The sequence below is a fragment of the Myxine glutinosa genome, chromosome 11 (assembly GCF_964187855.1).
Source record: "Myxine glutinosa chromosome 11, kmMyxGlut1.1, whole genome shotgun sequence".
Classification (NCBI taxonomy): domain Eukaryota; kingdom Metazoa; phylum Chordata; class Myxini; order Myxiniformes; family Myxinidae; genus Myxine; species Myxine glutinosa.
In genome coordinates, this window is record NC_136271.1 from 3,081,442 (window position 1) to 3,109,099 (window position 27,658).

The 27,658-nt window shown below is 44.6% G+C and overlaps 1 protein-coding gene across 1 annotated transcript; it reads right to left on the reverse strand.

Moving 5' to 3' along the window:
• On the reverse strand, nucleotides 1–27,655 carry SLC51B (SLC51 subunit beta). Its single transcript, XM_068104183.2, has 4 exons — nucleotides 27,374–27,655; nucleotides 12,325–12,462; nucleotides 12,113–12,203; nucleotides 1–576 (listed from the first exon to the last, which is right to left on the reverse strand). The coding sequence occupies exons 1-4, from the start codon at nucleotides 27,438–27,440 to the stop codon at nucleotides 225–227; spliced, it is 648 nt and encodes a 215-aa protein (XP_067960284.2). The 5' UTR covers nucleotides 27,441–27,655; the 3' UTR covers nucleotides 1–224.
• Nucleotides 27,656–27,658: the final 3 nt, after the last annotated feature.

A 27,658-nucleotide genomic window follows, 5' to 3' on the forward strand; every position in this document is an offset into this window, starting at 1 on the left:
TTTTAGCATCATTTGTAAGATCTTTATTTTTGCTCAAAGGTGTAAATGTAACAAAACTTTTCCTCATAAGTGTAAAAAATGACTTTTAGTACTCAATATATTCTCTTGAAGCTGCAAGTTATTTTTAAAAAAGACGAAGCATTAACTGGAAATTTCTAATCGATTATAGTCTGCTTACATCGAGTACTGATGACTGACGTGTGAGATCACTCGAGTCAGAACAGTCACACGTTGGTGCCATACAGTGATGAAACGGTGCCGTCTTTCCAACTCACCAGGACCTCTCCAGGCCGAAGCCGGGGAGACCCTTGGTCCGCCGGGACCCTCGGGGGGGCGTGGGGGGTTGAAGACGTGCCTCCGGACGCCCGTGGTGATCGGCTGACGTTCGTAGATGGAGAGCGGGCACCGACGTCCGGAGAACGTTGGGTGTCGGAATGTTCATAAGAAACTGGGATTTCGGCATCCTCCAAGACGGGTGCGGGGGGAAGCTGACGATCAGGGTGATCTTTTGACCGATCCACCATGATCGTCCTTTCAGCCTGAGAATTCGGAGTTGGTGGCGATTGCTTTTCCTTCCTGAAGGAGACAGCCAAAGCACATTACTGATATCTCATCAAGAATCATACAATTTTACCTTCCAAAGTCATTGCTGTAGTACAGACAACTCTCGGTTTGAGAACGGCCGCCTCAAATGATCTTTCTGTCCGTATGACTGAATGATGTACATTTTGATTCATTTGAGTGTCTTGGTATTGTGTCGTGTGTCTATGTATGTATTATTGTGCGGTACTTTATATTTACTTTAATAACTTCACTGAACTCTCAATGGTTTTTAATTCTCTTTCGTGAATACTTACATTATTTTGCATAATATTTTGCTTTCAATCAAATTCTACTAAATTCGCTTCGAGAACAGGATCCAGGAACCTAACACGTTCTCAAACTGGGAGTTGTCTGTATAACCCCTCCCTTTTTATGGAGTTGTCTGTATAATCCCTCCCTTTTTATGGAGTTGTCTGTATAACCCCTCCCTTTTTATGGAGTTGTCTGTATAACCCCTTCCTTTTTATGGAGTTGTCTGTATAACCCCTTCCTTTTTATGGAGTTGTCTGTATAATCCCTCCCTTTTTATGGAGTTGTCTGTATAACCCCTCCCTTTTTATGGAGTTGTCTGTATAACCCCTCCATTTTTATGGAGTTGTCTGTATAATCCCTCCCTTTTTATGGAGTTGTCTGTATAATCCCTCCCTTTTTATGGAGTTGTCTGTATAATCCCTTCCTTTTTATGGAGTTGTCTGTATAACCCCTTCCTTTTTATGGAGTTGTCTGTATAACCCCTTCCTTTTTATGGAGTTGTCTGTATAACCCCTTCATTTTTATGGAGTTGTCTGTATAACCCCTCCCTTTTTATGGAGTTGTCTGTATAACCCCTCCCTTTTTATGGAGTTGTCTGTATAACCCCTTCCTTTTTATGGAGTTGTCTGTATAACCCCTTCCTTTTTATGGAGTTGTCTGTATAACCCCTTCCTTTTTATGGAGTTGTCTGTATAATCCCTCCCTTTTTATGGAGTTGTCTGTATAACCCCTCCCTTTTTATGGAGTTGTCTGTATAACCCCTTCCTTTTTATGGAGTTGTCTGTATAACCCCTTCCTTTTTATGGAGTTGTCTGTATAATCCCTTCCTTTTTATGGAGTTGTCTGTATAATCCCTCCCTTTTTATGGAGTTGTCTGTATAATCCCTCCCTTTTTATGGAGTTGTCTGTATAACCCCTCCCTTTTTATGGAGTTATCTGTATAACCCCTTCCTTTTTATGGAGTTGTCTGTATAATCCCTCCCTTTTTATGGAGTTGTCTGTATAACCCCTCCCTTTTTATGGAGTTATCTGTATAACCCCTCCCTTTTTATGGAGTTGTCTGTATAATCCCTCCCTTTTTATGGAGTTGTCTGTATAACCCCTCCCTTTTTATGGAGTTGTCTGTATAACCCCTCCATTTTTATGGAGTTGTCTGTATAATCCCTCCCTTTTTATGGAGTTGTCTGTATAATCCCTCCCTTTTTATGGAGTTGTCTGTATAATCCCTTCCTTTTTATGGAGTTGTCTGTATAACCCCTTCCTTTTTATGGAGTTGTCTGTATAACCCCTTCCTTTTTATGGAGTTGTCTGTATAACCCCTTCATTTTTATGGAGTTGTCTGTATAACCCCTCCCTTTTTATGGAGTTGTCTGTATAACCCCTCCCTTTTTATGGAGTTGTCTGTATAACCCCTTCCTTTTTATGGAGTTGTCTGTATAACCCCTTCCTTTTTATGGAGTTGTCTGTATAACCCCTTCATTTTTATGGAGTTGTCTGTATAACCCCTTCCTTTTTATGGAGTTGTCTGTATAACCCCTTCCTTTTTATGGAGTTGTCTGTATAATCCCTTCCTTTTTATGGAGTTGTCTGTATAATCCCTTCCTTTTTATGGAGTTGTCTGTATAATCCCTCCCTTTTTATGGAGTTGTCTGTATAATCCCTCCCTTTTTATGGAGTTGTCTGTATAATCCCTCCCTTTTTATGGAGTTGTCTGTATAATCCCTCCCTTTTTATGGAGTTGTCTGTATAACCCCTTCCTTTTTATGGAGTTGTCTGTATAACCCCTTCCTTTTTATGGAGTTGTCTGTATAACCCCTCCCTTTTTATGGAGTTGTCTGTATAACCCCTTCCTTTTTATGGAGTTGTCTGTATAACCCCTTCCTTTTTATGGAGTTGTCTGTATAACCCCTTCATTTTTATGGAGTTGTCTGTATAACCCCTCCCTTTTTATGGAGTTGTCTGTATAACCCCTCCCTTTTTATGGAGTTGTCTGTATAACCCCTTCCTTTTTATGGAGTTGTCTGTATAACCCCTTCCTTTTTATGGAGTTGTCTGTATAACCCCTTCATTTTTATGGAGTTGTCTGTATAACCCCTTCCTTTTTATGGAGTTGTCTGTATAACCCCTTCCTTTTTATGGAGTTGTCTGTATAATCCCTTCCTTTTTATGGAGTTGTCTGTATAATCCCTTCCTTTTTATGGAGTTGTCTGTATAATCCCTTCCTTTTTATGGAGTTGTCTGTATAACCCCTTCCTTTTTATGGAGTTGTCTGTATAATCCCTTCCTTTTTATGGAGTTGTCTGTATAACCCCTTCCTTTTTATGGAGTTGTCTGTATAATCCCTTCCTTTTTATGGAGTTGTCTGTATAACCCCTTCCTTTTTATGTAGTTGTCTGTATAACCCCTTCCTTTTTATGGAGTTGTCTGTATAATCCCTTCCTTTTTATGGAGTTGTCTGTATAACGCCTCCCTTTTTATGGAGTTGTCTGGATAATCCCTTCCTTTTTATGGAGTTGTCTGTATAACCCCTTCCTTTTTATGGAGTTGTCTGTATAATCCCTTCCTTTTTATGGAGTTGTCTGTATAATCCCTCCCTTTTTATGGAGTTGTCTGTATAACCCCTCCCTTTTTATGGAGTTGTCTGTATAACCCCTTCTTTTTTATGGAGTTCTCTGTATAATCCCTCCCTTTTTATGGAGTTGTCTGTATAATCCCTCCCTTTTTATGGAGTTGTCTGTATAATCCCTCCCTTTTTATGGAGTTGTCTGTATAATCCCTCCCTTTTTATGGAGTTGTCTGTATAATCCCTCCCTTTTTATGGAGTTGTCTGTATAATCCCTCCCTTTTTATGGAGTTGTCTGTATAATCCCTCCCTTTTTATGGAGTTGTCTATATAATCCCTCCCTTTTTATGGAGTTGTCTGTATAATCCCTCCCTTTTTATGGAGTTGTCTGTATAATCCCTCCCTTTTTATGGAGTTGTCTGTATAATCCCTCCCTTTTTATGGAGTTGTCTGTATAATCCCTCCCTTTTTATGGAGTTGTCTGTATAGGAAATCAGAGTTCTCCCCCTTGACATATCTCGTGCCTTTGATAAGGTCTGGCACCCCGCTCTGCTCACAAAACTCTCCTCTTATGGTATCCATGGAAATCTCCACGCATGGCTTGCGGACGTCGTCTCTCCTCATAGTCAAAGTGTGGCCCTGAATGTGTTTCTCTCTTCTCCTCTTCCTGGTCAGGCTGGAGTGCCCCAAGGCAGTGTTCTGGGCCCTATGCTTTTTCTGGTATTCATCAATGATCTCTCCGACTCTCTGGAAAATCCTCTCTATCTCTTTGCTGATGACTCCACTCTCTGCCGCTCCATTCCTCATCCCTCAGATCGGCAGTCTGCAGCCTCCTCACTCTCTGCAGACCTGGACAAAATCAGACTGGGCAAACAAGTGGAGCATGTCTTTCAATCCTGACAAATCTCACACTCTTACTATGTCTCTCCGAAAAGACCGACTGGACAACCCTCCCATCCACTTTCTGAACAATCCTCTTGAAGAAGTTCTGTCACTCAAGCTCTTGGGTCTCACTATCTGCCATGATCTTTCCTGGGAAAACCACATTTCCAAGCTGGCCTCCAAAGCCAGTGGCCGATTGGGCATCCTCCGTCGTGCGACGTCTTTCCTTGGCACACCTGAGTAGTTCACCATCTACAAAGCTTTCATTTTCAGCTCAATGGAATACTGGTCTCCTCTCTGGGCTGGTGCTCCTGCCTCACACCTCGCTCGGCTTCACGCTGTTGAAACCAAAGCATTCAGAATCATTGGAATCTCCCACGATGAAGCTAACTCTGAGGGCCTTTCATTGACTCACCGCAAGCAGGTAGGTGGTCTTTGTGTCCTACCTACTCCTCTCCGGCCTAGTCGCCCCCCCCCCCGGCTCTCTGGGCTCTGTCCCCCAAATATTCCTACAGGTCGCACAAGATCTGCCTGCAACCCTCTTGTGGTGAAACTGCCAAAATCAAGACTCTCTGCTCACCTTCACTCCTTCATTCCTCTTTTCTTCCGCCTCTGGAACAAACTCCCTCACTCCCTTCAATCCCACTCCACCCTCCAGGTCTTTAAAACAGCTGTTCACCACCATCTCTTATCTTACTCCATCCAAAACCTTGATCTTTTCTACCCCCGTTAATTCACCCCAGATCCACTTTTTTGAAATAGACTTCTTTCCTGGAAGTCTTAGCTGTGTCCATGCGTTTTTTACCTCTCCCTTTTTATGGAGTAATCCCTCCCTTTTTATGGAGTTGTAACCTGGCCAGGTTCTCAGCAATGAAAAATGTTGATAATCTTGGACAGGGTGCTGTCTTCATGCCTTACGGTGTATGTTAATAATTATCAAGTTATGACCTCGTGATAAAACGGCCAACCTTTCATTCCTCATTGCAATTAGGAGGAAGGGCAAAGGTTGGTACATTGCACCTCTTTATTTACCCTCGCAACACACAGTCTATAAAACAACAGAGTGTGTGAAAGCCAATGTTTGCCTGCATCAGTGGATGAGATTTTGTGTTTTATTAACCAGGTGCTGATAAGATTATATTCATCGCTAATGGCAAACAAAGTGCTGATGCTACGAGCTTTGCCTTTCATCAGAGCGAGAGGGAAACGTCAGCAGAGGGGGAGAGTCTGCAGTGTTTGTCCGCGCCATTGAAACGATCAGTCGAAGATTGTGTCGAATGTGTGTGGAGGGAAGGTTTACATAGTGTTGGGCATTGGTTCAAGATCACTATTTTGATCCTTCATCATACAGTCCCTTTGCTCTTTTTGATTGGTTAATAAAATCTTTGGCCCTCGTCAAATAATCAGCAAATCCGCCCTCCACCTCACATTTAACCCTTTATCTTTGACACCGTGATCTTTGACCCCTGCCCAACACTATCGGCATCGCCCTTTTACCCACATTTCCTTCGTGCTCTGACAAAGGACTAATGTTCTAATGATGCCTTGTTTCCCATGGTGGGAAATTTGCTCTTGGGAGAATAAACCTTTGGATGATTAAATCTAGGATCAGAGTACCCACTCTTAGCACGGGCAATCATGTTCTCGGTGCGCAAAACGTTCTTTTGACACGTCTTTATTCAGGCGGTGTATAGGCAACAGACCACTGCCTTGATCGCTCCTAAAATAAAAATAACCCAGGTTTTACTGATCTATCCATTGGCCGATACCTGAAGCCTGAGGCCTATACATAGCTGAGGCCTTCACAATGGCCACGATTCTTATCGACTCCGTTTTGATATTTCATTGTCATTTTAACGTCGCTTAAGTTGTTTTACACAGGAAACTTGTATGGAGAGCATGGCAATTGTGAATATAACACTTCCCAAGATGTCTTCGGCCAAAATGGTGGACGCATGATTTTTTTTTCAGGTTACAATTGTGGGTGGCTTCACGTCTGCTCTCCAACCAATGTGTATAGAGCGGACACGCATACAAACTAAGGCTGTGACCGTGTACACGGAAATGTTTTTTATAAACTTTCACAAAAATCTGTGAATGTGTACAATGTACATGTTCTGTTCCCAATCTATACTACAAAAGGAGCCGGCCTCCGAATCCTGTCTTCCATCTATCAGTCCGTTCAGGGCGGGGTTTATGCCACCAGCTTATTAAATCTGTTTCCCCTGGCGCCGGGTGAAGAGGCGGGACCTGCAAATAATTTTTGTCGCCGCCATGTTTATGGACATTTTTTCATATGTGCATTGGTGCTGTTTCATATTTACCCTCACCAGACGAGAGGGCATTGCATTTGAGTCAGTTTGTCTGCCTCTGTCCGCACAGAATAAATATACTTTTCTCTGCAACTGTTGGTCCAACTGACAGGAAACTTTCACCATGGGTGCACCTCCTCCTGCAGAATATCTTAATTATAATTATGACGTCATAGGTCACGTGGAACGGGTGCCATCTTGGAAAAACCGAAAAACTTTGCACTTCGATATCGCCGAAAGCGCTGCATAGACAAAATTGAGACATGGCTCATTGTAAAGAACTCTCCAATGTGGAATAACATATCTTAATGATGTCATACGTCATAATTCGACAAGTACAAACTTCATCCGATCAAGATGAAATTTGTTGAGCATCAGAGGGATAAATTGGCGGCGAAAATAAAATAATGACGTCATTGGTCACGTGATTCAGCCGCCATATTTGTTTTAACACCAAAGCCTGACAAACCACTAAAAACCCTTTTTCTCCGAAACGGCTGAACAGATCGAGGTAAAACATTACATGCATGATCTCATACCCAAGACGAAAAAAAGTTCCATGACCATGACATCATAGGTCACATGGTTTGGCGATGATGATATTTTGAAGAATAAAACTTTAAAAAGCCATTCCTCCGGAACGGCTGAGCAGATCGAACAGAAACTTCACACATATGTTTCCCATACCTTGCCTATACTATGCTGCCCTTGAATAATTCATACATCACATGGTTTGGCGGTTATTATTGATTGAACGAAAATCTTTTGCAGCGGCCATTTTGAAGATGCTTCGTACGACACCGGCTTGTATTCAATTTGGGATGGATTAATTGAAGCGATTAAAAGCCGACGCTATCCTGTGTGTGATTCTGTGCATCTATGTCAATGTTGTACGGAGTGTTACAAGGGGTGTGTGATTCCAGTGCTGTTACGTAACGCTAATTAATCAATCAATGATAACTTTCCTCCAGGTACCCTTTATTTAAAGATGGAAATATTTAATGAAACAACATGCATTTTAAGGCCATTTTCCCTGCTAGAGCGGGGGTTAGCCTTGCGGTCCCCATGACAATCTTCTCCATTTTGCCCTATTTTCTGCATCTCTCCTTGTTAACCCCCTTGCCCGCATTTCTTCTTCCACCATCTTTAGCCAAGTCTTTTCGGTCTTCCCCGTCCTCTACTTCCTTCTACATCAATTTCCATCACTCTTCTCAACCAGTCACTTTCATCCTTCCTCAACACATGACCAAACCATCTCAGCCTGTTCCTCTTCACAGCATCAATCACAGGCTATATTCCCATCATCTTTCGCAATTCATCATTTGTCTTCCTCTCTCTCAACGATACTCTGCACATCCATCGAACCATTCGCATTTCCACCCTTTCCAGCCTTCGTTGCTGCTCTACGTTCATTACCCATGTCTCGCTCCCATAAATCATAACACTTCTCACACATGCAGCATACACCTTTCCCTTCAGCTTCAGCGACACTCTCCTCCTCATCAGCACGCCACTCAGTTCCCGAAATTTCTTCCATGCACATCTCACTCGAGCAACCGTTGCCGAGTCTGATCCACCTTCTCCATTCAGCATGTCTCCAAGGTAGCAAAATGTTTTCACACCTTCCAGCTTCACGCCGTCTCCAAGATCCAACTCAACATTTCCGCCATCTGCAGCTCCCTCTGTGCACACCTTACACTTGAATGTAGCTGCCACATTGGTTAATGCCCATTTCAGGCCACTACATTTTTGATGAACCCACTCAGCGCACATTGTACATTGAATTGAGTTCACTCTGACACCCTTCCTGCACACAAAACATGGCCACTTCCCAGTTCTTTCCACCTCACCACATGCTTTACCACTTGCCATCACCTTCGTCTTTCCGATATTCACCTTCAGACCTTTTGCCTCCATGCATTCCTTCCACTTGTTCATCTTCTCCTTCAGTCCATCCATACTCTCCCCAATCAACACCAGATCATCTGCATACAACAACTCCCACGGTAAACCCTCCTTTACGTTCCGAGCTAGCGCCTCCATCACAGCTACAAATAGTAGTGGACTTAGTACAGACCCCTGATGCACTCCCACCTTCATCTCAAACTCACCACTGTTCCCGTCCTTCGTCCTGACAGCTGTGCGCTCTCTCTCGTACATTGCCATCAATACTCTGATCAACCATTCCTCTACTCCTAACTTCCTAAGTGCCCATGTCACTACTTCACGTGGAACCCTATCAAATGCTTTCTCCAGATCAACAAACCCAAGAAACAACTTCTTCCTCTTCTCCATGGACTTCTACTGCAACTGCCTTACAATAAAAAGGGTGTATCGTTCCTCTTCCTGCCATAAATCCAAACTGCATTTTGTTGATCTTCACTTTCTTCCTTATCCTCTTCTACAACACCCTTTCCAATACCTTAATTCCATGCTCCAATAACTTTATCGCTCGATACGAGCCACAGTCCAGAGGGTCACCTATTCCCCTTGTATAGAGGGACGAGGGTACTCAGTTCCCAATCCACTGGAATGCGGCCTTCTTTCACCGCCAGATTACAGATCTCTGTCATTCTCTTCACACCCCAACCTTCCACTTCCTTCAACATATCTCCCACAACTCCCGTCGGCCCTCCCGCTTTTCTACTCTTCATTGCTTTAATTGCTTCCTCAACTTCCTTCTCGGTTATCTTCTCTGCCAGTCCTAAACTGGGTTACTCTCAATGTTGCATCACTTTCATTCTCTGCATTCAACAGCATTTATTTTATTTTATTTTTTCCCCCCCAAGATCGAGGCTCATGAAAGAGCTGAAAGCATTTCCATAAATCTCTTCCATCTTCCTTTAATTCCATCTGGGTCCAAAATTTGTTCTGTAGCAAAATAAGCGCTGCGTTATAATAATAATAGTCCTGTGGACGACTCTATCAAGACAGAGCGTCCACGGACAGCTAATCGAGCTTACTTTGAGGTGTTTCCAATTGATGGCAGACAATACGCGAGCAGGGGGATTCGGGGAGGATGCCGACTTACCTTTTTTTTTTTGTATACTCACGGCCCCGCACGCAGGCGTCTTCAACCTGCAAATCAATTCAACCCGAGACAGATGTAAAATGTACAACAGGAATATTGATTAAACGGAACCCGAGAACAAAGAACGCGACGGTAAAAACTAAACCCCTATAATGGAGTGCTCCCACACGGACTTCGACTGCAACGGACACATGAAGAGTGAATAAAATAAAACGTTGTGTTAGTGTGTGCGAGCTTATCTCAGTCTGGATGTCGGGTCGGTCAGGCTCCGTCCGACGCGGCTCTGGTCGGCGCGAACCGCTCGGTCCTTGGCGCGAACAGCAGCCTCGCTGCACGGTTTGTCACACGCCACACAGCACTCGCACGCAGGCACCAGGAGCACGAACAACAGGGAGGATGATCGTCGGCGCCCCACCGTCTTTCCAACGTCCACCAAGCGAAAGTCCAAACGGGAACGAAAAGGCAAGAAGGGAAGAGGTCCAAACGGGAGAGAAGGGGAGAGAGGTCCGGGCAGGATGGAATCTAACAACGAAAAGCAAGAAATGTCGGCCAGCGAGTGGTTTTACTGCCCGGCCCGTGACGTCAGCTCTCTTCCCCTCAATCCGCGCGTAGCTCGTTGGTAGTGTTTCACGTCACCGGTGCTTCTCCTCCAATGAGCGCGTCGCTTGTTGGTAGTGTTTTGCGCCCTCCGCACTGATTGGCCGAGCGTCTCGCGTCTTTGCGTTGGTGTCATCGGTCGGTGGCCAATCAGTGTGGCACATCCTTCACCTCCCTTCCTCTCCAATCGGTGCTCGGGTTGTTGCTCGCCCCTCCCCCCTGTCAATCACGAGTCCTGGGCGTGGCTATTGCCTGCCTGGTCGATGTGTGTTTGCCATGGCGCCGTAGTGCGTGGTTGCTTCCTGTTGGTTCTTCCGGTCAGTCATTGTGAGAGGGGAGTATTTATTAATGTGTGCGCTAATGGGACTAACTAATGTATGTGATGTATTGCCATAAGGGACACCGGAATGATCACAGAGGGAACGACATACAGTGGAATCTTATCCTTATGCCCCAATTCTAGTTACCAAGCCTCGCCTCCTCATGGCAGGGACACAGATACGCAGCTGACTCCGACAAACCGGGCTAGACAGGTCCCTGACTTACTTACATCGAGATGGTTCTTCTTCTTCTTCACGACACCGGAGCACCTACCTATGCAGATCCACCTAAATCTATATATGCCCCTACCCCACCAACATAACAATAATAATAAGCACTCATCTGTTAATAAGGAGCCGTCTGGTGTGCCGTTCTAGCAAAATAAGCGCTGTATAATAATAAGAATCACACATCTGCTAATAAGGAGCCGTCCGGTGTGCCGTTCTAGCAAAATAAGCGCTGTATAATAATAATAATAATAATAATAAGCACACATCTGCTAATAAGGAGCCGTCCGGTGTGCCGTTCTAGCAAAATAAGCGCTGTATAATAATAAGAATCACACATCTGCTAATAAGGAGCCATCCGGTGTGCCGTTCTAGCAAAATAAGCGCTGTATAATAATAATAAGCACACATCTGTTAATAAGGAGCCGTCCAGTGTGCCGTTCTAGCAAAATAAGCGCTGTATAATAATAATAAGCACACATCTGCTAATAAGGAGCCGTCTGGTGTGCCGTTCTAGCAAAATAAGCGCTGTATAATAATAAGAATCACACATCTGCTAATAAGGAGCCGTCCGGTGTGCCGTTCTAGCAAAATAAGCGCTGTATAATAATAATAAGCACACATCTGCTAATAAGGAGCCGTCCGGTGTGCCGTTCTAGCAAAATAAGCGCTGTATAATAATAATAAGCACACATCTGCTAATAAGGAGCCGTCCGGTGTGCCGTTCTAGCAAAATAAGCGCTGCATAATAATAATAAGCACACATCTGCTAATAAGGAGCCGTCCGGTGTGCCGTTCTAGCAAAATAAGCGCTGCATAATAATAATAATAATAATAATAAGCACACATCTGCTAATAAGGAGCCGCCCGGTGTACCGTTCTAGCAAAATAAGTGCTAATAATAATAATAATAATCACACATCTGCTGTGCCGCTTTTTAAAATACATCGGTTTACATTTTTCTGTTTGTCTTTACTCTCTTTGCAAGTTATTATTTCCTCTCTCATAACAGATTAATTAATTAGTCACTTAAAGCTGCAAAATAAATGGAATGTAATTACTACATTTACCTGTTGGTGTTGTTGTTGTTGTTGTTTAACGTAAAGTAATTAATCTTGGAGAAATTTAATTTGCGTTTGACCAAATGTTTTTTTCGTGACGGTAGATTTTAATGTTTGCACGATCAACAAACGGACCGTGTACACTTTTCGCAAAATACACAGACGTGCACAGGCCGAATGCGAACACTTGCTCCATTCCACGGAGATTATCGAACCTCGAATAACACAGCAATACCACAAAATCAACCTGGACACTGACTCACCGTTGGGCAAGAATGCCGTTGCTAAAGAGCAGGACACCGATGATGCAAGCGAGCACTGCCAATGCCAAGATGGTGTATTTCCATACCAGGTCTGCAACACAGGATCACACACCTGGGTCCTCTGTACTTGCTCTTGCTCCGAAACAACTCCTAAAACAAATACAATTAATTGGTAGATATTTAGACTTTGTGTACATTAACTGTCACCATACCATCCCCAGTGCGGTAATACCACTTCAGCTTTTCCACATCCTCGTGAGAGATGCCATTTTCTACCAAAGGTGTTCTTTCAGAATTCTGAGGTCCAGGAGAGGCCCTTGAGCTTTGACCTTCATCTGCCCGGGACGAGTCTGAGTACATCAGGGTGGGTTACACAACAACAAGAAAAATGTCTGTCAATACTTTGAATGGTTTTGTTTGGGTTACAAACACTTTCAATAACTCAGCAAATTTGAGATCGATGTGGTACCTGCAGCTCATGCAATCACCGATATTGTCCATTTGTCTCTCGTGTCCTTGTTCCCCTCAATGTCTGACGGTTTGGGGGAGTCCCACCCTCTTAGCTCTTCCATGAGCTTCTTGCCTTAATATATGTGGTTGTGGAACCTCCTTTCTGACTTCAATTTTACTTTTCTCTCTCGGGCTTCAAGTGAAAGCGCACATCATCTCACATCATCCTCTGTCCCTTCCCATGATCTTTTCCATCCTCATTAAACCTCCAATATCTACTTGCTTTCTCTCCTCCTCCTCCTCGTGTTTGTTCATCTTTTATTGTGTCCACGTGTTCACCCACTCACCCATTTGTAATGTGTTACCGACTCTACATTCTGCCAAACACCATTCCAGCTCGTTAACCCAGCAGCCGCGTATGAGTTAACACTCGTGCAGACTTTGACCAGTAACCGCAACCTTGAACAGCCATGAGGGATGACGTAAACAACACTAACGTACGGTGGTTTAAGTGGAAATCTGGAGCTGATGGAACCTCCTCCGTAACAGACGAGGTCATTTATCTTGGGGGAAAAAATTCAACCAACCAGTGCAACTATCAACAGTTAAGTGTAGGTAACCCAAAAGGTTGGAGAGTAGAGATGAAATACAATTATTGATTATTTCAAGAGAGCGTTTTGTACGTTTTGGAAATGGGTTTTGAGATGAAGGTCGTCAGTGAAGGCAAGTGGATAACAAAAGGTTATCCTGCCAACAATAACAGTTAATATTATCCCACCCTAACATTAGTGAAGGCAAGTGGATAACAAGGTTATCCTGCCAACAAAAACAGTGAACATTATCCCACACTAACATTAGTGAAGGCAAGTGGATAACACAAGGTTATCCTGCCAACAATAACAGTGAACATTATCCCACACTAACATTAGTGAAGGCAAGTGGATAACACAAGGTTATCCTGCCAACAATAACAGTGAACATTATCCCACACTAACATTAGTGAAGGCAAGTGGATAACACAAGGTTATCCTGCCAACAAAAACAGTGAACATTATCCCACACTAACATTAGTGAAGGCAAGTGGATAACACAAGGTTATCCTGCCAACAATAACAGTGAACATTATCCCACACTAACATTAGTGAAGGCAAGTGGATAATGCAAGGTTATCCTGCCCGGTGTGTACCCCGGTTTAGAATAGGTACACCGTATCCCTCCGTGTCGTAAGAGGCGACTGAAAGGGTTGGCGTCAGGAAGGGCATCCGGCCATAAAAACATTGCCTCAAAAATGGAACCATCTACAGTCACGTGAAAAAGTAAGTACACCCCATGTAAAGTTTTGACCTTTTTCAACATATTTCAACATACAGGTATTTGATCTTCATTTCAACGATATTGACAGATAAAGGTGATATAATATAACAAATATCATGAAACATTTACATTTTGTTGTCCATTGTATAATTTAAATAAACATAAATGCAAATTTCGCATGTGGAAAAAGTAAGTACACGCATGGCTCTAATAGGTGGTATCGCCCCCTTTGGCAGAAACAACCTCAAGTAGGCATTTCTTATAACTGTCTACCAGTCTCTGACATCGACTGGGAGAAATTTTGGCCCACTCCTCCATGCAGAATTATTTCAGCTGTGCGATGTTTGAGGGGTTTCTTGCATGCACAGCTCGTTTCAAATCCCCCACAACATCTCGATGGGATTTAGATCCGGGCTTTGACTTGGCCATTCCAGAACCCTCCATTTCTTTATTTTCAGCCATTCCTTGGTGGATTTACTGGTATGTTTAGGATCATTGTCATGTTGCAAGGCCCACCTTCGGTTGAGCTTCAATTTTCCGACAGATGGCCTCACATTATCCTCAAGCACCCTCTGGTACAATGAAGAATTCATAGTGGATTCTATGATGGTGAGCTGCCCAGGTCCTGATGCAGCAAAGCTGCCCCAAACCATAATATTTCCACCACCATGCTTTACAGTTGGTATCAGGTTATTGTGGTCAAATGCTGTCTTTGGTTTTCGCCAAACATATCTTCTGGTACTGTGGCCAAATAGCTCTACCTTTGACTCATCTGTCCAGAGCACATTGTTCCAGAAGTGCTGGTCTTCGCCTAGGTGTTCATTGGCAAACTTTAGTCTTGCCCTGATGTTCTTTCTGGACAGCAAAGGTTTCCTCCTGGCACACCTCCCATGTTGATCAAATTTGTGCAGCCTCTTTCTAATGGTAGACTCGTGTACTTTGACATCAACAGTGGCAAGAGCTACCTGTAGGTCCCGTGATGACATTCTGGGGTTCTTAGAGACTTCTTTCAGCATCTTGCGGTCTGCTCTCCGGCTGGACTTGCTGGGGCGGCCTGGCCTGAACAAGTTGGCAGTTGTTTGGAATCTTCTCCACTTGAAGATGATCTTCCGGACAGTCGAATGATTGATTTCAAATTGTTTGGAGATCTTTTTAAATCCCTTCCCAGACTCGTAGGCGTCTATAACATTCTTTCTGAAGGCCTCAGAGAGCTCTTTTGATATAGGCATGGTGACGCCACACACTTCAACAACAAAGAGCAAACCAAATTAAATGTCTGAGGTTTAAATAAGACAGGTTCCTCCAAGATCCTCTCTAACGATGTTCTAATCATTTGCACCTGAGCTGGTGCACCTGATTCTAATTTTAGGTATTTGAAGTAGTGATAAATGTGGGGGTGTACTTACTTTTTCCACATGCGAAATTTGCATTTATGTTTATTTAAATTATACAATGGACTACAGAATGTAAATGTTTCATGATATTTGTTGTATTTATCACCTTTATCTCTCAATATTGTTGAAATGAAGAACAAATAGCTGTATGTTGAAATATGTTGAAAAAGTCAAAACTTTATATGGGGCGTACTTACTTTTTCACGTGACTGTATATCATTAAAACGCTTATTTCTGAAGTTTGTAATCGGAACTTCTCTCCAGCTATTGCTCCTGTCGCCCTAAGATATGTGTGATACTATGTAGTTATGATTAACCCTTCCATATAAGCATACCTATGTCTCCAAATGTCTATAAATGTGGAATAAAAGCTGAAAATCAGTGAAAAGTTTTGAATAACCCATGCCATTTTGTTTTACGCACAGACGCTGCACTTGATACCGAGGAGAAGAAGAAGATGTCCCGATGTGTGCCGGACGCGCAGCGCCTCGAGAGGCATGCTACGCCTTTTAATATAAATATAAATGCGATCAGAAATGTAAAGGGGATACTTACCAGTAACCACACTATAAGAGACAATACTGCAGTTGAATACAAAGCGATATTCAGGAGATCCGCCAGAATAAATGTTGGTGCCAACTGACACAATTATTTTGAAAGTAAGTGGAAAGGAAGACGAAGGGCAAGTTAGTTTGTATGAACATAAACACTATTTATGCCCGTGATTTTCACGGGTTACCGCTTGTGACAATTACAACTACATATGGGCAGGGTACAGCCCGAAGTACCCCGTATAAGACCTCACTCCCTCTCAAAACTCAAGGTGGGGAACCCGATCGAAGCAAGGGTGGAAATCACTCCATTTATGACGACAAACGTCTGATGCCCCATGTGGAGATCGGTTTCTGAGGTTTGGGACATGGAATGTAGGGACAATGACAGGGAGATCAGGAGAAGTGGTGGAAGTATTGGTCAGAAGAAGAGTGGACATATGTTTTGTGCAGGAGACGAAATGGAAGGGAAGTGGTGTGAGAATGGTGAAGGTTAGGCAGGGACAGAAACACAAGTTTGTGTGGCAAGGGTGCCCGGAAGGCGTACATGGTGTTGGTGTACTGTTTTCTGAGGAGTTTGTAGACAGTGTGGTGAGTGTGACTGGAGTGAGTGAAAGGTTGATGATGGAGAAAATGATGATTGGAAAGCTGTTGGTGAACGTCATCTCGGGATATGCTCCACGGGTCGGTCGGAGCGATGAAGAGAAGGACAAGTTCTGGTGTGCGATTGAGAAGCTTATGGAAAACGTGAAATATGAGGAAGTTGTTGTGGAAGGAGGAGACCTAAATGGATATGTGGGAAGGAGTGTAGACGGTTTTGAGGGAGTTCATGGGGGTTACGGATATGTCATGATGAATGGATAAGATGAAAGGATTTTGGAGTTTGCTGATGGAGCTGATTTGTTGATTTGTAATACTCAGTTCCAGAAAGAGGACAATAAGCTTGTTACATACACTTCAGGTGGGTCGACGACAACCGTTGACTACCTGATGGTGCGTAGGCGAGATACGGGGCACCTCCGGGACACAAAGGTGATCCCGGGGGAGGAGGCTGTTTCACAGCACCACTTGGTTGTCTGCGACATAAGGGTGAAAGGTGCGAGCAGAGCTCGGCGGGTGAAGTACCAACTGAGAATGAAGGTGTGGAGGTTGAAAGAGGCAATGGTGAGGGAGGCATTAAAAGAGAGGTTGAGTATGGCAGAGGATGATGTGGTTGAGCTTGAAAGTGGTTGGATGTCAATGAAAGATAGTCTGTTCGGAGCCGTTGGTGAGGTATGTGGATGGACAAAAGGACCATCGAGGCACTCGGAAACATGGTGGTGGGATGACGAAGTTGGAAAGAGGATTGACGAGAAGAGGAAGGAGTGACAGAAAGCAAAGGGTACGGGGGAAGAAGAGGCAGAGCATGAAAGTTATAAGGCAGGCAAGAAGGCTGCAAAGAAAGAGGTAGCAAAGGCGCAGGAGGCATGAAGGAAAATGTTCGGAGAACGCTTGGATTCGAAAGAGGGTTAGAGAGCGGTATTCAGGATTGCAAAGCAGATAGTGAAAGAGAGGTGTGTGATGTGATGGGGGTGAGTTGCTTGAAGGATGAAGTGGGACAAATCGTTGTGGACCCAGATGGAATTAAAGGAAGATGGAAGAGATATATGGAAATGCTGTTGAATACAGAGAATGAATGGGATGGCAACATAGAGAGTAACCCAGTTTAGGACCGGCAGAGAAGACAACTGAAAAGGAAGTTGAGGAAGCGACAAAAGCAATGAAGAGTAGAAAAGCGGGAGGGCCGACGGGAGTTGTGGGAGATATGTTGAAGGCAGCAGGAAGTTGGGGTGTGAAGAGAATGACAGAGATCTGTAATCTGGCGGTGAAAGAAGGCCGCATTCCAGTGGATTGGGAACTGAGTACCCTCGTCCCTCGATACAAGGGGAAAGGTGACCCTCTGGACTGTGGCTCGTATGAAGCGATAAAGTTATTGGAGCATGGAATGAAGATATTGGAAAGGGTGTTGGAGAGGAGGACAAGGAAGAAGGTGAAGATCGACAAAATGCAGTTTGGATTTATGCCAGGAACGACAGACGTGCTTTTTATTGTAAGGCAGTTGCAGGAGAAGTACATGGAGAAGAGGAAGAAGTTGTTTCTTGGGTTTGTTGATCTGGAGAAAGCATTCGATAGGGTTCCACGCGAAGTATTGACATGGGCATTGAGAAAGTTAGGAGTGGAGGAATGGTTGATCAGAGTAGTGATGGCAATGTATGAAAGAGCGCGCACAGCTGTAAGGACGAAGGACGGGAACAGTGGTGAGTTTGAGGTGAAGGTGGGAGTGCATCAGGGGTCGGTACTAAGTCCACTACTATTTGTAGCTGTGATGGAGGTGCTGGCTCGGAATGTAAAGGAGGGTTTACCGCGGGAGTTGTATGCAGATGATCTGGGGTTGATTGGGGAGAGTATGGATGGACTGAAGGAGAAGATGAACAAGTGGAAGGAATGTATGGAGGCAAAAGGTCTGAGCAAACAGAGGGAGCTGCAGATGGAGGAAATGTTGAGTTGGATATTGGAGATGGCGTGAAGCTGGAAGGTGTGGAACCATTTTGCCAGCTAGGAGACATGCTGATTGGAGAAGGTGGATCAGACTCGGCAACGGTTCCGAGGTGAGATGTGCATGGAAGAAGTTTCGGGAACTAAGTGGCGTGCTGACGAGGAGGGGAGTGTCGTTGAAGCTGAAGGGAAAGGTGTTTGCTGCATGTGCAAGAAGTGTTATGATTTATGGGAGCGAGACATGGGTAATGAACGTCGAGGAGAAACAAAGGCTGGAAAGGGTGTAAATGCGAAGGGTTTGGTGGATGTGTGGAGTATCGTTGAGAGAGAGAGGAAGCCAAATGATGAATTGCGAAAGATGATGGGAATAGAGCCTGTGATGGATGCTGTGAAGAGAAACAGGTTGAGATGGTTTGGTCATGTGTTGAGGAAGGATGAATGTGACTGGTTGACAAGAGTGATGGAAATGAATGTGGAAGGAAGTAGAGGACGGGGAAGACCGAGAAAGACTTGGCTAAAGGTGGTGAAAGAAGAAATGCGGGCAAGGGTGTTAACAAGGAGAGATGCAGAAAATAGGGCAAAATGGAGAAGATCGTCATGGGGACCGCAAGGCTAAACCCTGCTCTAGCAGGAGGCACATACCCAGAAGTATATGTCATATACCCAGAAGCCTGGTGTTGGCTTAGCGGTTAGGGTGCCGGCTTGGGATCCTAGGATCCTGGGTTTGAATCCCGGTCGATCGCTGAATTAACGCCAGGGGTGTTGACTCAGCCTGTCATCCTTCCGAGTTCGGCAAATCAAGTACCAGCTTGCTGGGATGAATGATCCCGGTGTGTACCCCGACTTAGAATAGATACACCGTATCCCTGCGCATCGTAAGATGCGACTAAGGGTTCACGTCAGGAAGGGCATCCGACCATTAAAACATTGCCTCAAACAGGGAACCATGATTGTCATGGGGCCCGCAAGGCTAACCCCCGCTCTAGCAGGGAAAAATGGCCTTAAAACGATCATCCATGATTCCTGGAGCTGCGTAAACACCATTCCTGGAGCTGCGGAAACATGATTCCTGGACCTGCGTAAACATGATTCCTGGACCCGCGTAAACATGATTCCTGGACCCGCGTAAACACGATTCCTGGAGCTGTGTAAACACGATTCCTGGAGCTGCGTAAACATGATTCCTGGACCCGCGTAAACACGATTCCTGGAGCTGCGTAAACATGATTCCTGGAGCTGCGTAAACTTGATTCCTGGAGCAGCGTAAACATGATTCCTGGACCTGCGTAAACACGATTCCTGGACCCACATAAACACGATTCCTGGACCCGCGTAAACACGATTCCTGGAGCTACGTAAACACGATTCCTGGAGCTGCGTAAACATGATTCCTGGACCTGCGTAAACACGATTCCTGGAGCTACGTAAACACGATTCCTGGACCCGCGTAAACACGATTCCTGGACCCGCGTAAACGTGATTCCTGGACCCGCGTAAATACGATTCCTGGAGCTGCGTAAACACGATTCCTGGAGCTGCATAAACATGATTCCTGGACCCGCGTAAACACGATTCCTGGAGCTGCGTAAACATGGTTCCTGGAGCTGCGTAAACATGATTCCTGGAGCTGTGTAAACATGATTCCTGGAGCTGCGTAAACATGATTCCTGGAGCTGTGTAAACATATGATTCCTGGAGCTGTGTAAACTTGATTCCTGGAGCTGCGTAAACGTGATTCCTGGACCCGCGTAAACACGATTCCTGGAGCTGCGTAAACACGATTCCTGGAGCTGCATAAACATGATTCCTGGACCCACGTAAACACGATTCCTGGAGCTGCGTAAACACGATTCCTGGACCCGCGTAAACACGATTCCTGGACCCGCGTAAACACGATTCCTGGACCCGCGTAAACATGATTCCTGGACCCGCGTAAACATGATTCCTGGACCCGCGTAAACACGATTCCTGGAGCTGCGTAAACACGATTTCTGGAGCTGCGTAAACATGATTCCTGGACCCGCGTAAACACGATTCCTGGAGCTGCGTAAAAATGATTCCTGGAGCTGCATAAACATGATTCCTGGAGCTGCATAAACTGGATTCCTGGAGCTGCGTAAACATGATTCCTGGAGCTGTGTAAACATGATTCCTTGAGCTGCGTAAACATGATTCCTGGAGCTGCGTAAACATGATTACTGGACCTGCGTAAACATGATTACTGGACCTGCGTAAACATGATTCCTGGAGCTGCGTAAACATGTTTCCAGGACCCTGTTGTTGAAGAAGAGACAACACATGTTGCTGAGCGGGGTATGCTTACAGATTGTAAGCAATAACAAACCGTGCTTTGTACGCAGGTACATAATAAAGAGAAGCTTTATGATTATATTTAAAGTTCCCTTTAACTATAATCATAAAGCTTCTCTTTGTTATGTACCTGCATCACTGACCTGCTGCTGGATATCAATTTAGGTTTATTTATTTAATGGACGCGTTTACGGGTTTGTTTGTTTTTTTACACAACTTTTAATTGAGGTTTTTATTTCACAGTTCACATTTATACAATTGTAACGTATGTTACAATTTTCAAATGTGAGATATCAATTGGGGTTGTCTGTTTTTTGGTTTTTGGTTTTTTACAGACGCGTTTACGATTTTTTTAAATGTAAATTGTCATTTACGGATGTTTTTTTATGTTTTTCATTTACGGCCATCGTCATGTTTATTTCAAGGTTCACATTTATATAAATTACAATTTTCAAATGCTGGATATCAATAGGGGTTTAAATGTTGTTTTTTTTGTTTTTTTTACGGACGTGTTTATGGTTTTTTTTTAATGTAAATTTTCATTTACTGACACTTTCCGATGTTCCTGTGATCTTTTTCCCGGTGTACTGGCTTCGATGTCAGTCGGCACGCCAAATTACCATCCTGGTCCACCACCACCACCACCACCACCACTCCCTAAGCACCACGTGTGTGTCGACATTTCATCATGTGTCATGTGTGGTACTCTCTTTTAAAATAAACCATATCGAGGGTGTATCGTTCGTATCATCCTGCAAGTCCACTCTGTGTTCAGACCTTTGTGTATCTTGCATATTGACTAGTTGGTGGAATTAATCTTATTCATGAAGACGTAACATTGATTGGAATATGAGAATTTGCAATGATTAATTCATTCCGTGATGTTGTTGTCGTGTTTGAATATTTCCCCAAAATAAACGTGTCTGTATGAGTCAAATGTTGGTTTTAATCTATGGTAACACCTTCCGGTAATTGACATATACATATATAAATATTGTTACGGACGCGGTTAAAGATGTTATTTTGACCGAGCGGTTGGTATTACCGCGACCGAACAGTGCTTCCTTGATTAATACCCGATTTGCCCCAAACTTTGGCCGGATCGCGCCACCGCTATTCAATCGGGAAAACTCTAAAGCGACCGAATGCAAAGAGGAAAAGGAATAAGACGAAAAAAAGGGTAATTGGATTTATTATTTACACATATAATCAAGAAGAAAGCAGTCACGTTTATTTACAGACGAGATTAGATACACAGTGCAACGCTAGCTTACCTACAGTCTTAATTAACCCAGGGACAAGACAAAAGACAGACTACGAGCACACTTACACGGGGAATGATGATAGGGATGGCAGGTGGGTGGCTGGTGGATGGCTGGCGGGATAGGGAGGTCCAACTAGTTCTGCAGCTGATCGACTCGTGGGCAGCCGCCGCTCCTTCGCGGCCCTGCTCCAAACTGCCGTCCAGGCCTCACGCTGCTGTGGCTGCAGTTTCGGTGGCTCCAGCTGCAGCAAATGCAGTTTCAGTGGCTCGAGCTGCAGCAAGTGCAGTTCCGGTGGCTCGAGCTGCAGTGAGTGCAGTTTCGGTGGCTCGAGCTGCAGTTCAACCCTGGACTTCTTCTCGTCTCAGCTCCAAAGCTCATCTCCTGTCTGCCGCTTGGGAAACGCCCTGCCTGCGGGTTATATAGACCCCGCCCCTCAACCTTCGCGAACCTCCTCGATCTTTCTTTCCACACCCTCTCCAAGTCCAACCCCTTGTTCATGGTTGGTTGAGTGGGGCTGACTCACTCCTCCCCTCTATGACGAGGTGGGGACCCGCCTTTCTTCCCCAACCCTGCCTCGTGGTCAATGGCGGATGAAGAGAAAACCGCCCAAAATGCAGTTGGCAATGCGAATGGCAATTGACGAAAAGGGGGAATGGAAGTTTTGGGAGTGGGAATGAAGGGAATCTATCTCTTTCACTGGTGCAATGGAGTATTTCAATTAATGGGAGACACAGCCTTACCCTAAAACACATAATAAGATATAAGCTATCAAACAGGGGTATTCTATGATTAGCTGTAGTGGGGCGGCTTAGCCCAAATATTCAAAAGAATTGTGCATTTTGTGATACAAGCACCAAATTTGGCACACTAGTAGACTATCATATTATGAAAAGATCTGGATATTGGGCCATCTCAGATTCAGAGATTTGATTTTTGCAAGATTTGCAGATTTTGCAAGCTGAGATTGCAACGCCAGGGACGGCCGACTCCTTCCTACGAGCTGCCCACGTCACCCGCACAAGAAGAGCTCATCAAATCACTGCAGCGGCACTGCACATCCTGCAACACCGTGCGTATGAACGCCACTGTATGACATATGCTGATGATGCAGAAGACCTGCCTGAGTTTGAAGACTGGTGTCACCAGAGAGGAGAAGACATTCCCAACTTTCAGTACTGGGCAACTGTGCTGGAACTAGAGATGTTGGTACTGGTCTACGTGCGTTCTCTGCGGCAGGCTTCATTCACGACGTACCTTGATGCCCTGACGGAACTGGTCCCATGGTTCCATGCCTTAGACCACACACACTATGCCAGGTGGGTCCCTGTTCACCTGAGGGACACGGTTGCACTCCCAATGAAGCACCCAGATGTAGCCAGAGAATTCAGGGCTGGCAACTTCACTGTACAGAAGACGAAGAAGGTGTTCTCTTCAATCCCAATCGAATCGAAATCTTGCAAAAATCAAATCTCTGAATCTGAGATGGCCCAATATCCAGATCTTTTCATAATATGATAGTCTACTAGTGTGCCAAATTTGGTGCTTGTATCACAAAATGCACAACAGGTTTGCTATGCTGCTACACTACTGTGGTGTGGATGCTTTATGGACTAATTATGGGACGCCCTTTGACCTTTACACAGCTCCGGAGGCAGGAGGCGCAGAATAACAATAATAATAATACACACAATAAAAAAAATACAGTCCTCATATCCGCAACAATATATTGCAGATATCAACATTTGACCTTGACTTTTTCTCATGACCTTGACCTCCCAAGGTCATGAACCATTTGGCATCTGATCTCCTACGCCCAGAAGCATCATTCGACATATCAGGTATATCCAACTTGGTGCAGTGGTTCCTGATATATACCATTTGTTGTTATTTTCGGTAAAAATGCCAGTGACCTTGACCTTTGTGTGACCTTGACCACGTATGGTCACGAAACATAGTTAATTTGATTGCTGATCACCAGAACTATCAATCCATATTCCAAACACGTTTAATTTGGAGCAGTAACTGCTTATCAGATGTATAGAATTCCAGTTGCAGCATAATTTGTGGTGGCCATCTTGAATTTATGCTAATTAAGTGTTAACAAAGTCAAAAGTGTCCTCCCTGGATCAGATGTCGAAGAGGACACATGAAAGATCACCTGGGCCAAGTTTGGTGATTTCTTCCACAGGTGTGCAAAGGTTCCCCTGTGGTGTGGTGGACTATCTCACGTTCTCTTCTTCTACCCTCGTCTACACCATGTCTAAAGTTCCGCCAGGTCACCACCTGGTGTGACCTGCTATGGAATCCACACTGCCCTTGTAACATTTCAACTCTTCCATTGGCTTCGACATCTGCATACACATCAAAAGCATTACCTGTAACAAATACACCCAGGTAACTATTAACCCAGGTAACTACCTAGCAGTGCCGGACCGAATCGATATAATTGGCAGGACAGCTTGCAATGGTACGATTTACATCCTTGGAAAGTACGAGTTACATCCATGGAAGGTGCGATTTACATCCATGGAAGGTGCGATTTACATCCATGGAAGGTGCGATTTACATCCATGGAAAGTGGGATTTACATCCATGGAAGGTGCGATTTACATCCATGGAAGGTGCGATTTACATCCATGGAAGGTGCGATTTACATCCATGGAAGGTGCGATTTACATCCATGGAAGGTGCGATTTACATCCATGGAAGGTGCGATTTACATCCATGGAAGGTGCGATTTACATCCATGGAAGGTACGATTTGCATCCATGGAAGGTGCGATTTACATCCATGGAAGGTGCGATTTACATCCATGGAAGGTGCGATTTACATCCATGGAAGGTGCGATTTACATCCATGGAAGGTGCGATTTACATCCATGGAAGGTGCGATTTACATCCATGGAAGGTGCGATTTACATCCATGGAAGGTGCGATTTACATCCATGGAAGGTGCGATTTACATCCATGGAAGGTGCGATTTACATCCATGGAAGGTACGATTTACATCCATGGAAGGTACCATTTACATCCATGGAAGGTACGATTTACATCCTTGGAAGGTACGATTTACATCCATGGAAGGTGCGATTTACATCCATGGAAGGTGCGATTTACATCCATGGAAGGTGCGATTTACATCCATGGAAGGTGCGATTTACATCCATAAAAGGTGCGATTTACATCCATGGAAGGTGCGATTTACATCCATGGAAGGTGCGATTTACATCCATAGAAGGTGCGATTTACATCCATGGAAGGTGCGATTTACATCAATGGAAGGTGCGATTTACATCCATGGAAGGTACCATTTACATCCATGGAAGGTACGATTTACATCCTTGGAAAGTACGAGTTACATCCATGGAAGGTACGATTTACATCCATGGAAGGTGCGATTTACATCCATGGAAGGTGCGATTTACATCCATGGAAGGTGCGATTTACATCCATGGAAGGTGCGATTTACATCCATGGAAGGTGCGATTTACATCCATGGAAGGTGCGATTTACATCCATGGAAGGTGCGATTTACATCCATGGAAGGTGCGATTTACATCCATGGAAGGTGCGATTTACATCCATGGAAGGTGCGATTTACATCCATGGAAGGTGCGATTTACATCCATGGAAGGTGCGATTTACATCCATGGAAGGTGCGATTTACATCCATGGAAGGTGCGATTTACATCCATGGAAGGTGCGATTGACATCCATGGAAGGTACGATTTACATCCATGGAAGGTGCGATTTACATCCATGGAAGGTGCGATTTACATCCATGGATGGTGCGATTTACATCCATGGAAGGTGCGATTTACATCCATGGAAGGGGCGATTTACATCCATGGAAGGTGCGATTTACATCCATGGAAGGTGCGATTTACATCCATGGAAGGTGCGATTTACATCCATGGAAGGTGCGATTTACATCCATGGAAGGTGCGATTTACATCCATGGACGGTGCGATTTACATCCATGGACGGTGCGGTTTACATCCATGGACGGTGCGATTTACATCCATGGAAGGTGCGATTTACATCCATGGAAGGTGCGATTTACATCCATGGACGGTGCGATTTACATCCGTGGAAGATGCGATTTACATCCATGGACGGTGCGATTTACATCCATGGACGGTGCGATTTACATCCATGGACGGTGCGATTTACATCCATGGAAGGTGCGATTTACATCCATGGACGGTGCGATTTACATCCATGGACGGTGCGATTTACATCCGTGGAAGATGCGATTTACATCCGTGGAAGGTGCGATTTACATCCGTGGAAGGTGCGATTTACATCCATGGAAGGTGTGATTTACATCCATGGAAGGTGAGATTTACATCCATGGAAGGTGCGGTTTACATCCATGGAAGGTGCGGTTTACATCCATGGAAGGTGCGATTTACATCCATGGAAGGTACGATTTACATCCATGGAAGGTGCGATTTACATCCATGGAAGGTACGATTTACATTCTTGGAAAGTACGAGTTACATCCAAGGAAGGTACGATTTACATACATGGAAGGTGCGATTTACATCCATGGAAGGTGCGATTTACATCCATGGAAGGTGCGATTTACATCCATGGAAGGTGCGATTTACATCCATGGAAGGTGCGATTTACATCCATGGAAGGTGCGATTTACATCCATGGAAGGTGCGATTTACATCCATGGAAGGTGCGATTTACATCCATGGAAGGTGCGATTTACATCCATGGAAGGTGCGATTTACATCCATGGAAGGTGCGATTTACATCCATGGAAGGTGCGATTTACATCCATGGAAGGTGCGATTTACATCCATGGAAGGTGCGATTTACATCCATGGAAGGTGCGATTTACATCCATGGAAGGTGCGATTTACATCCATGGAAGGTGCGATTTACATCCATGGAAGGTGCGATTTACATCCATGGAAGGTGCGATTTACATCCATGGAAGGTGCGATTTACATCCATGGAAGGTGCGATTTACATCCATGGAAGGTGCGATTTACATCCATGGAAGGTGCGATTTACATCCATGGAAGGTGCGATTTACATCCATGGAAGGTGCGATTTACATCCATGGAAGGTGCGATTTACATCCATGGAAGGTGCGATTTACATCCATGGAAGGTGCGATTTACATCCATGGAAGGTGCGATTTACATCCATGGAAGGTGCGATTTACATCCATGGAAGGTGCGATTTACATCTGCTCTTTAGTTTAAAAGGTGAAATCCCTCGATCCATCAACGTTGTCCATTTCCCCAGTTTGGATCAATGTTCCTTAATTCAGGACGATCAGATCACGTGACACATACGTAGGGTCGGTCGGCCGGTCGCTCTCAATGGGTTCATGGTGGACTTGACTTGTCTGACGACGACACAAAGTTTTCCCCAGAGTTACAACCACTCGAAACTAAACAGGTGAAGTCTCGGCACATACCTGGTCGGGATACAATCACTATCAGCAGCAGCGCGAGTACGAATCTCGTGTCAGTCCGTGGATCCATGCGATCGACAGTGGGGGAAAGGAAGATGTGCAGGGAGAAAGAATCCAGAGATCTTCACTCGCTGTGATCCTCGCACACCAAGTTAAACAGGGCCGAGGATGCTCTGTGATAGCTGCAGTCACGAAACGACGCGAGCTCTGTGCGGCGGGAACTTTACATTCACAACACGTAACGCCTATCCCCACAGACCCCGCCCCCAAACTCTGCTGACGCCTATC

Coding starts and splice junctions, on each gene's coding strand:
- SLC51B (XM_068104183.2), bottom strand. CDS start 27,440: ATGGATCCACGGACTGACACGAGATTCGTACTCGCGCTGCTGCTGATA. Junction 12,204..12,324: donor GTATTACCGCACTGGGGATG/GTATGGTGACAG, acceptor CCTGTGTTGCAG/ACCTGGTATGGAAATACACC. Junction 577..12,112: donor AACGGCATTCTTGCCCAACG/GTGAGTCAGTGT, acceptor TGTCTCCTTCAG/GAAGGAAAAGCAATCGCCAC.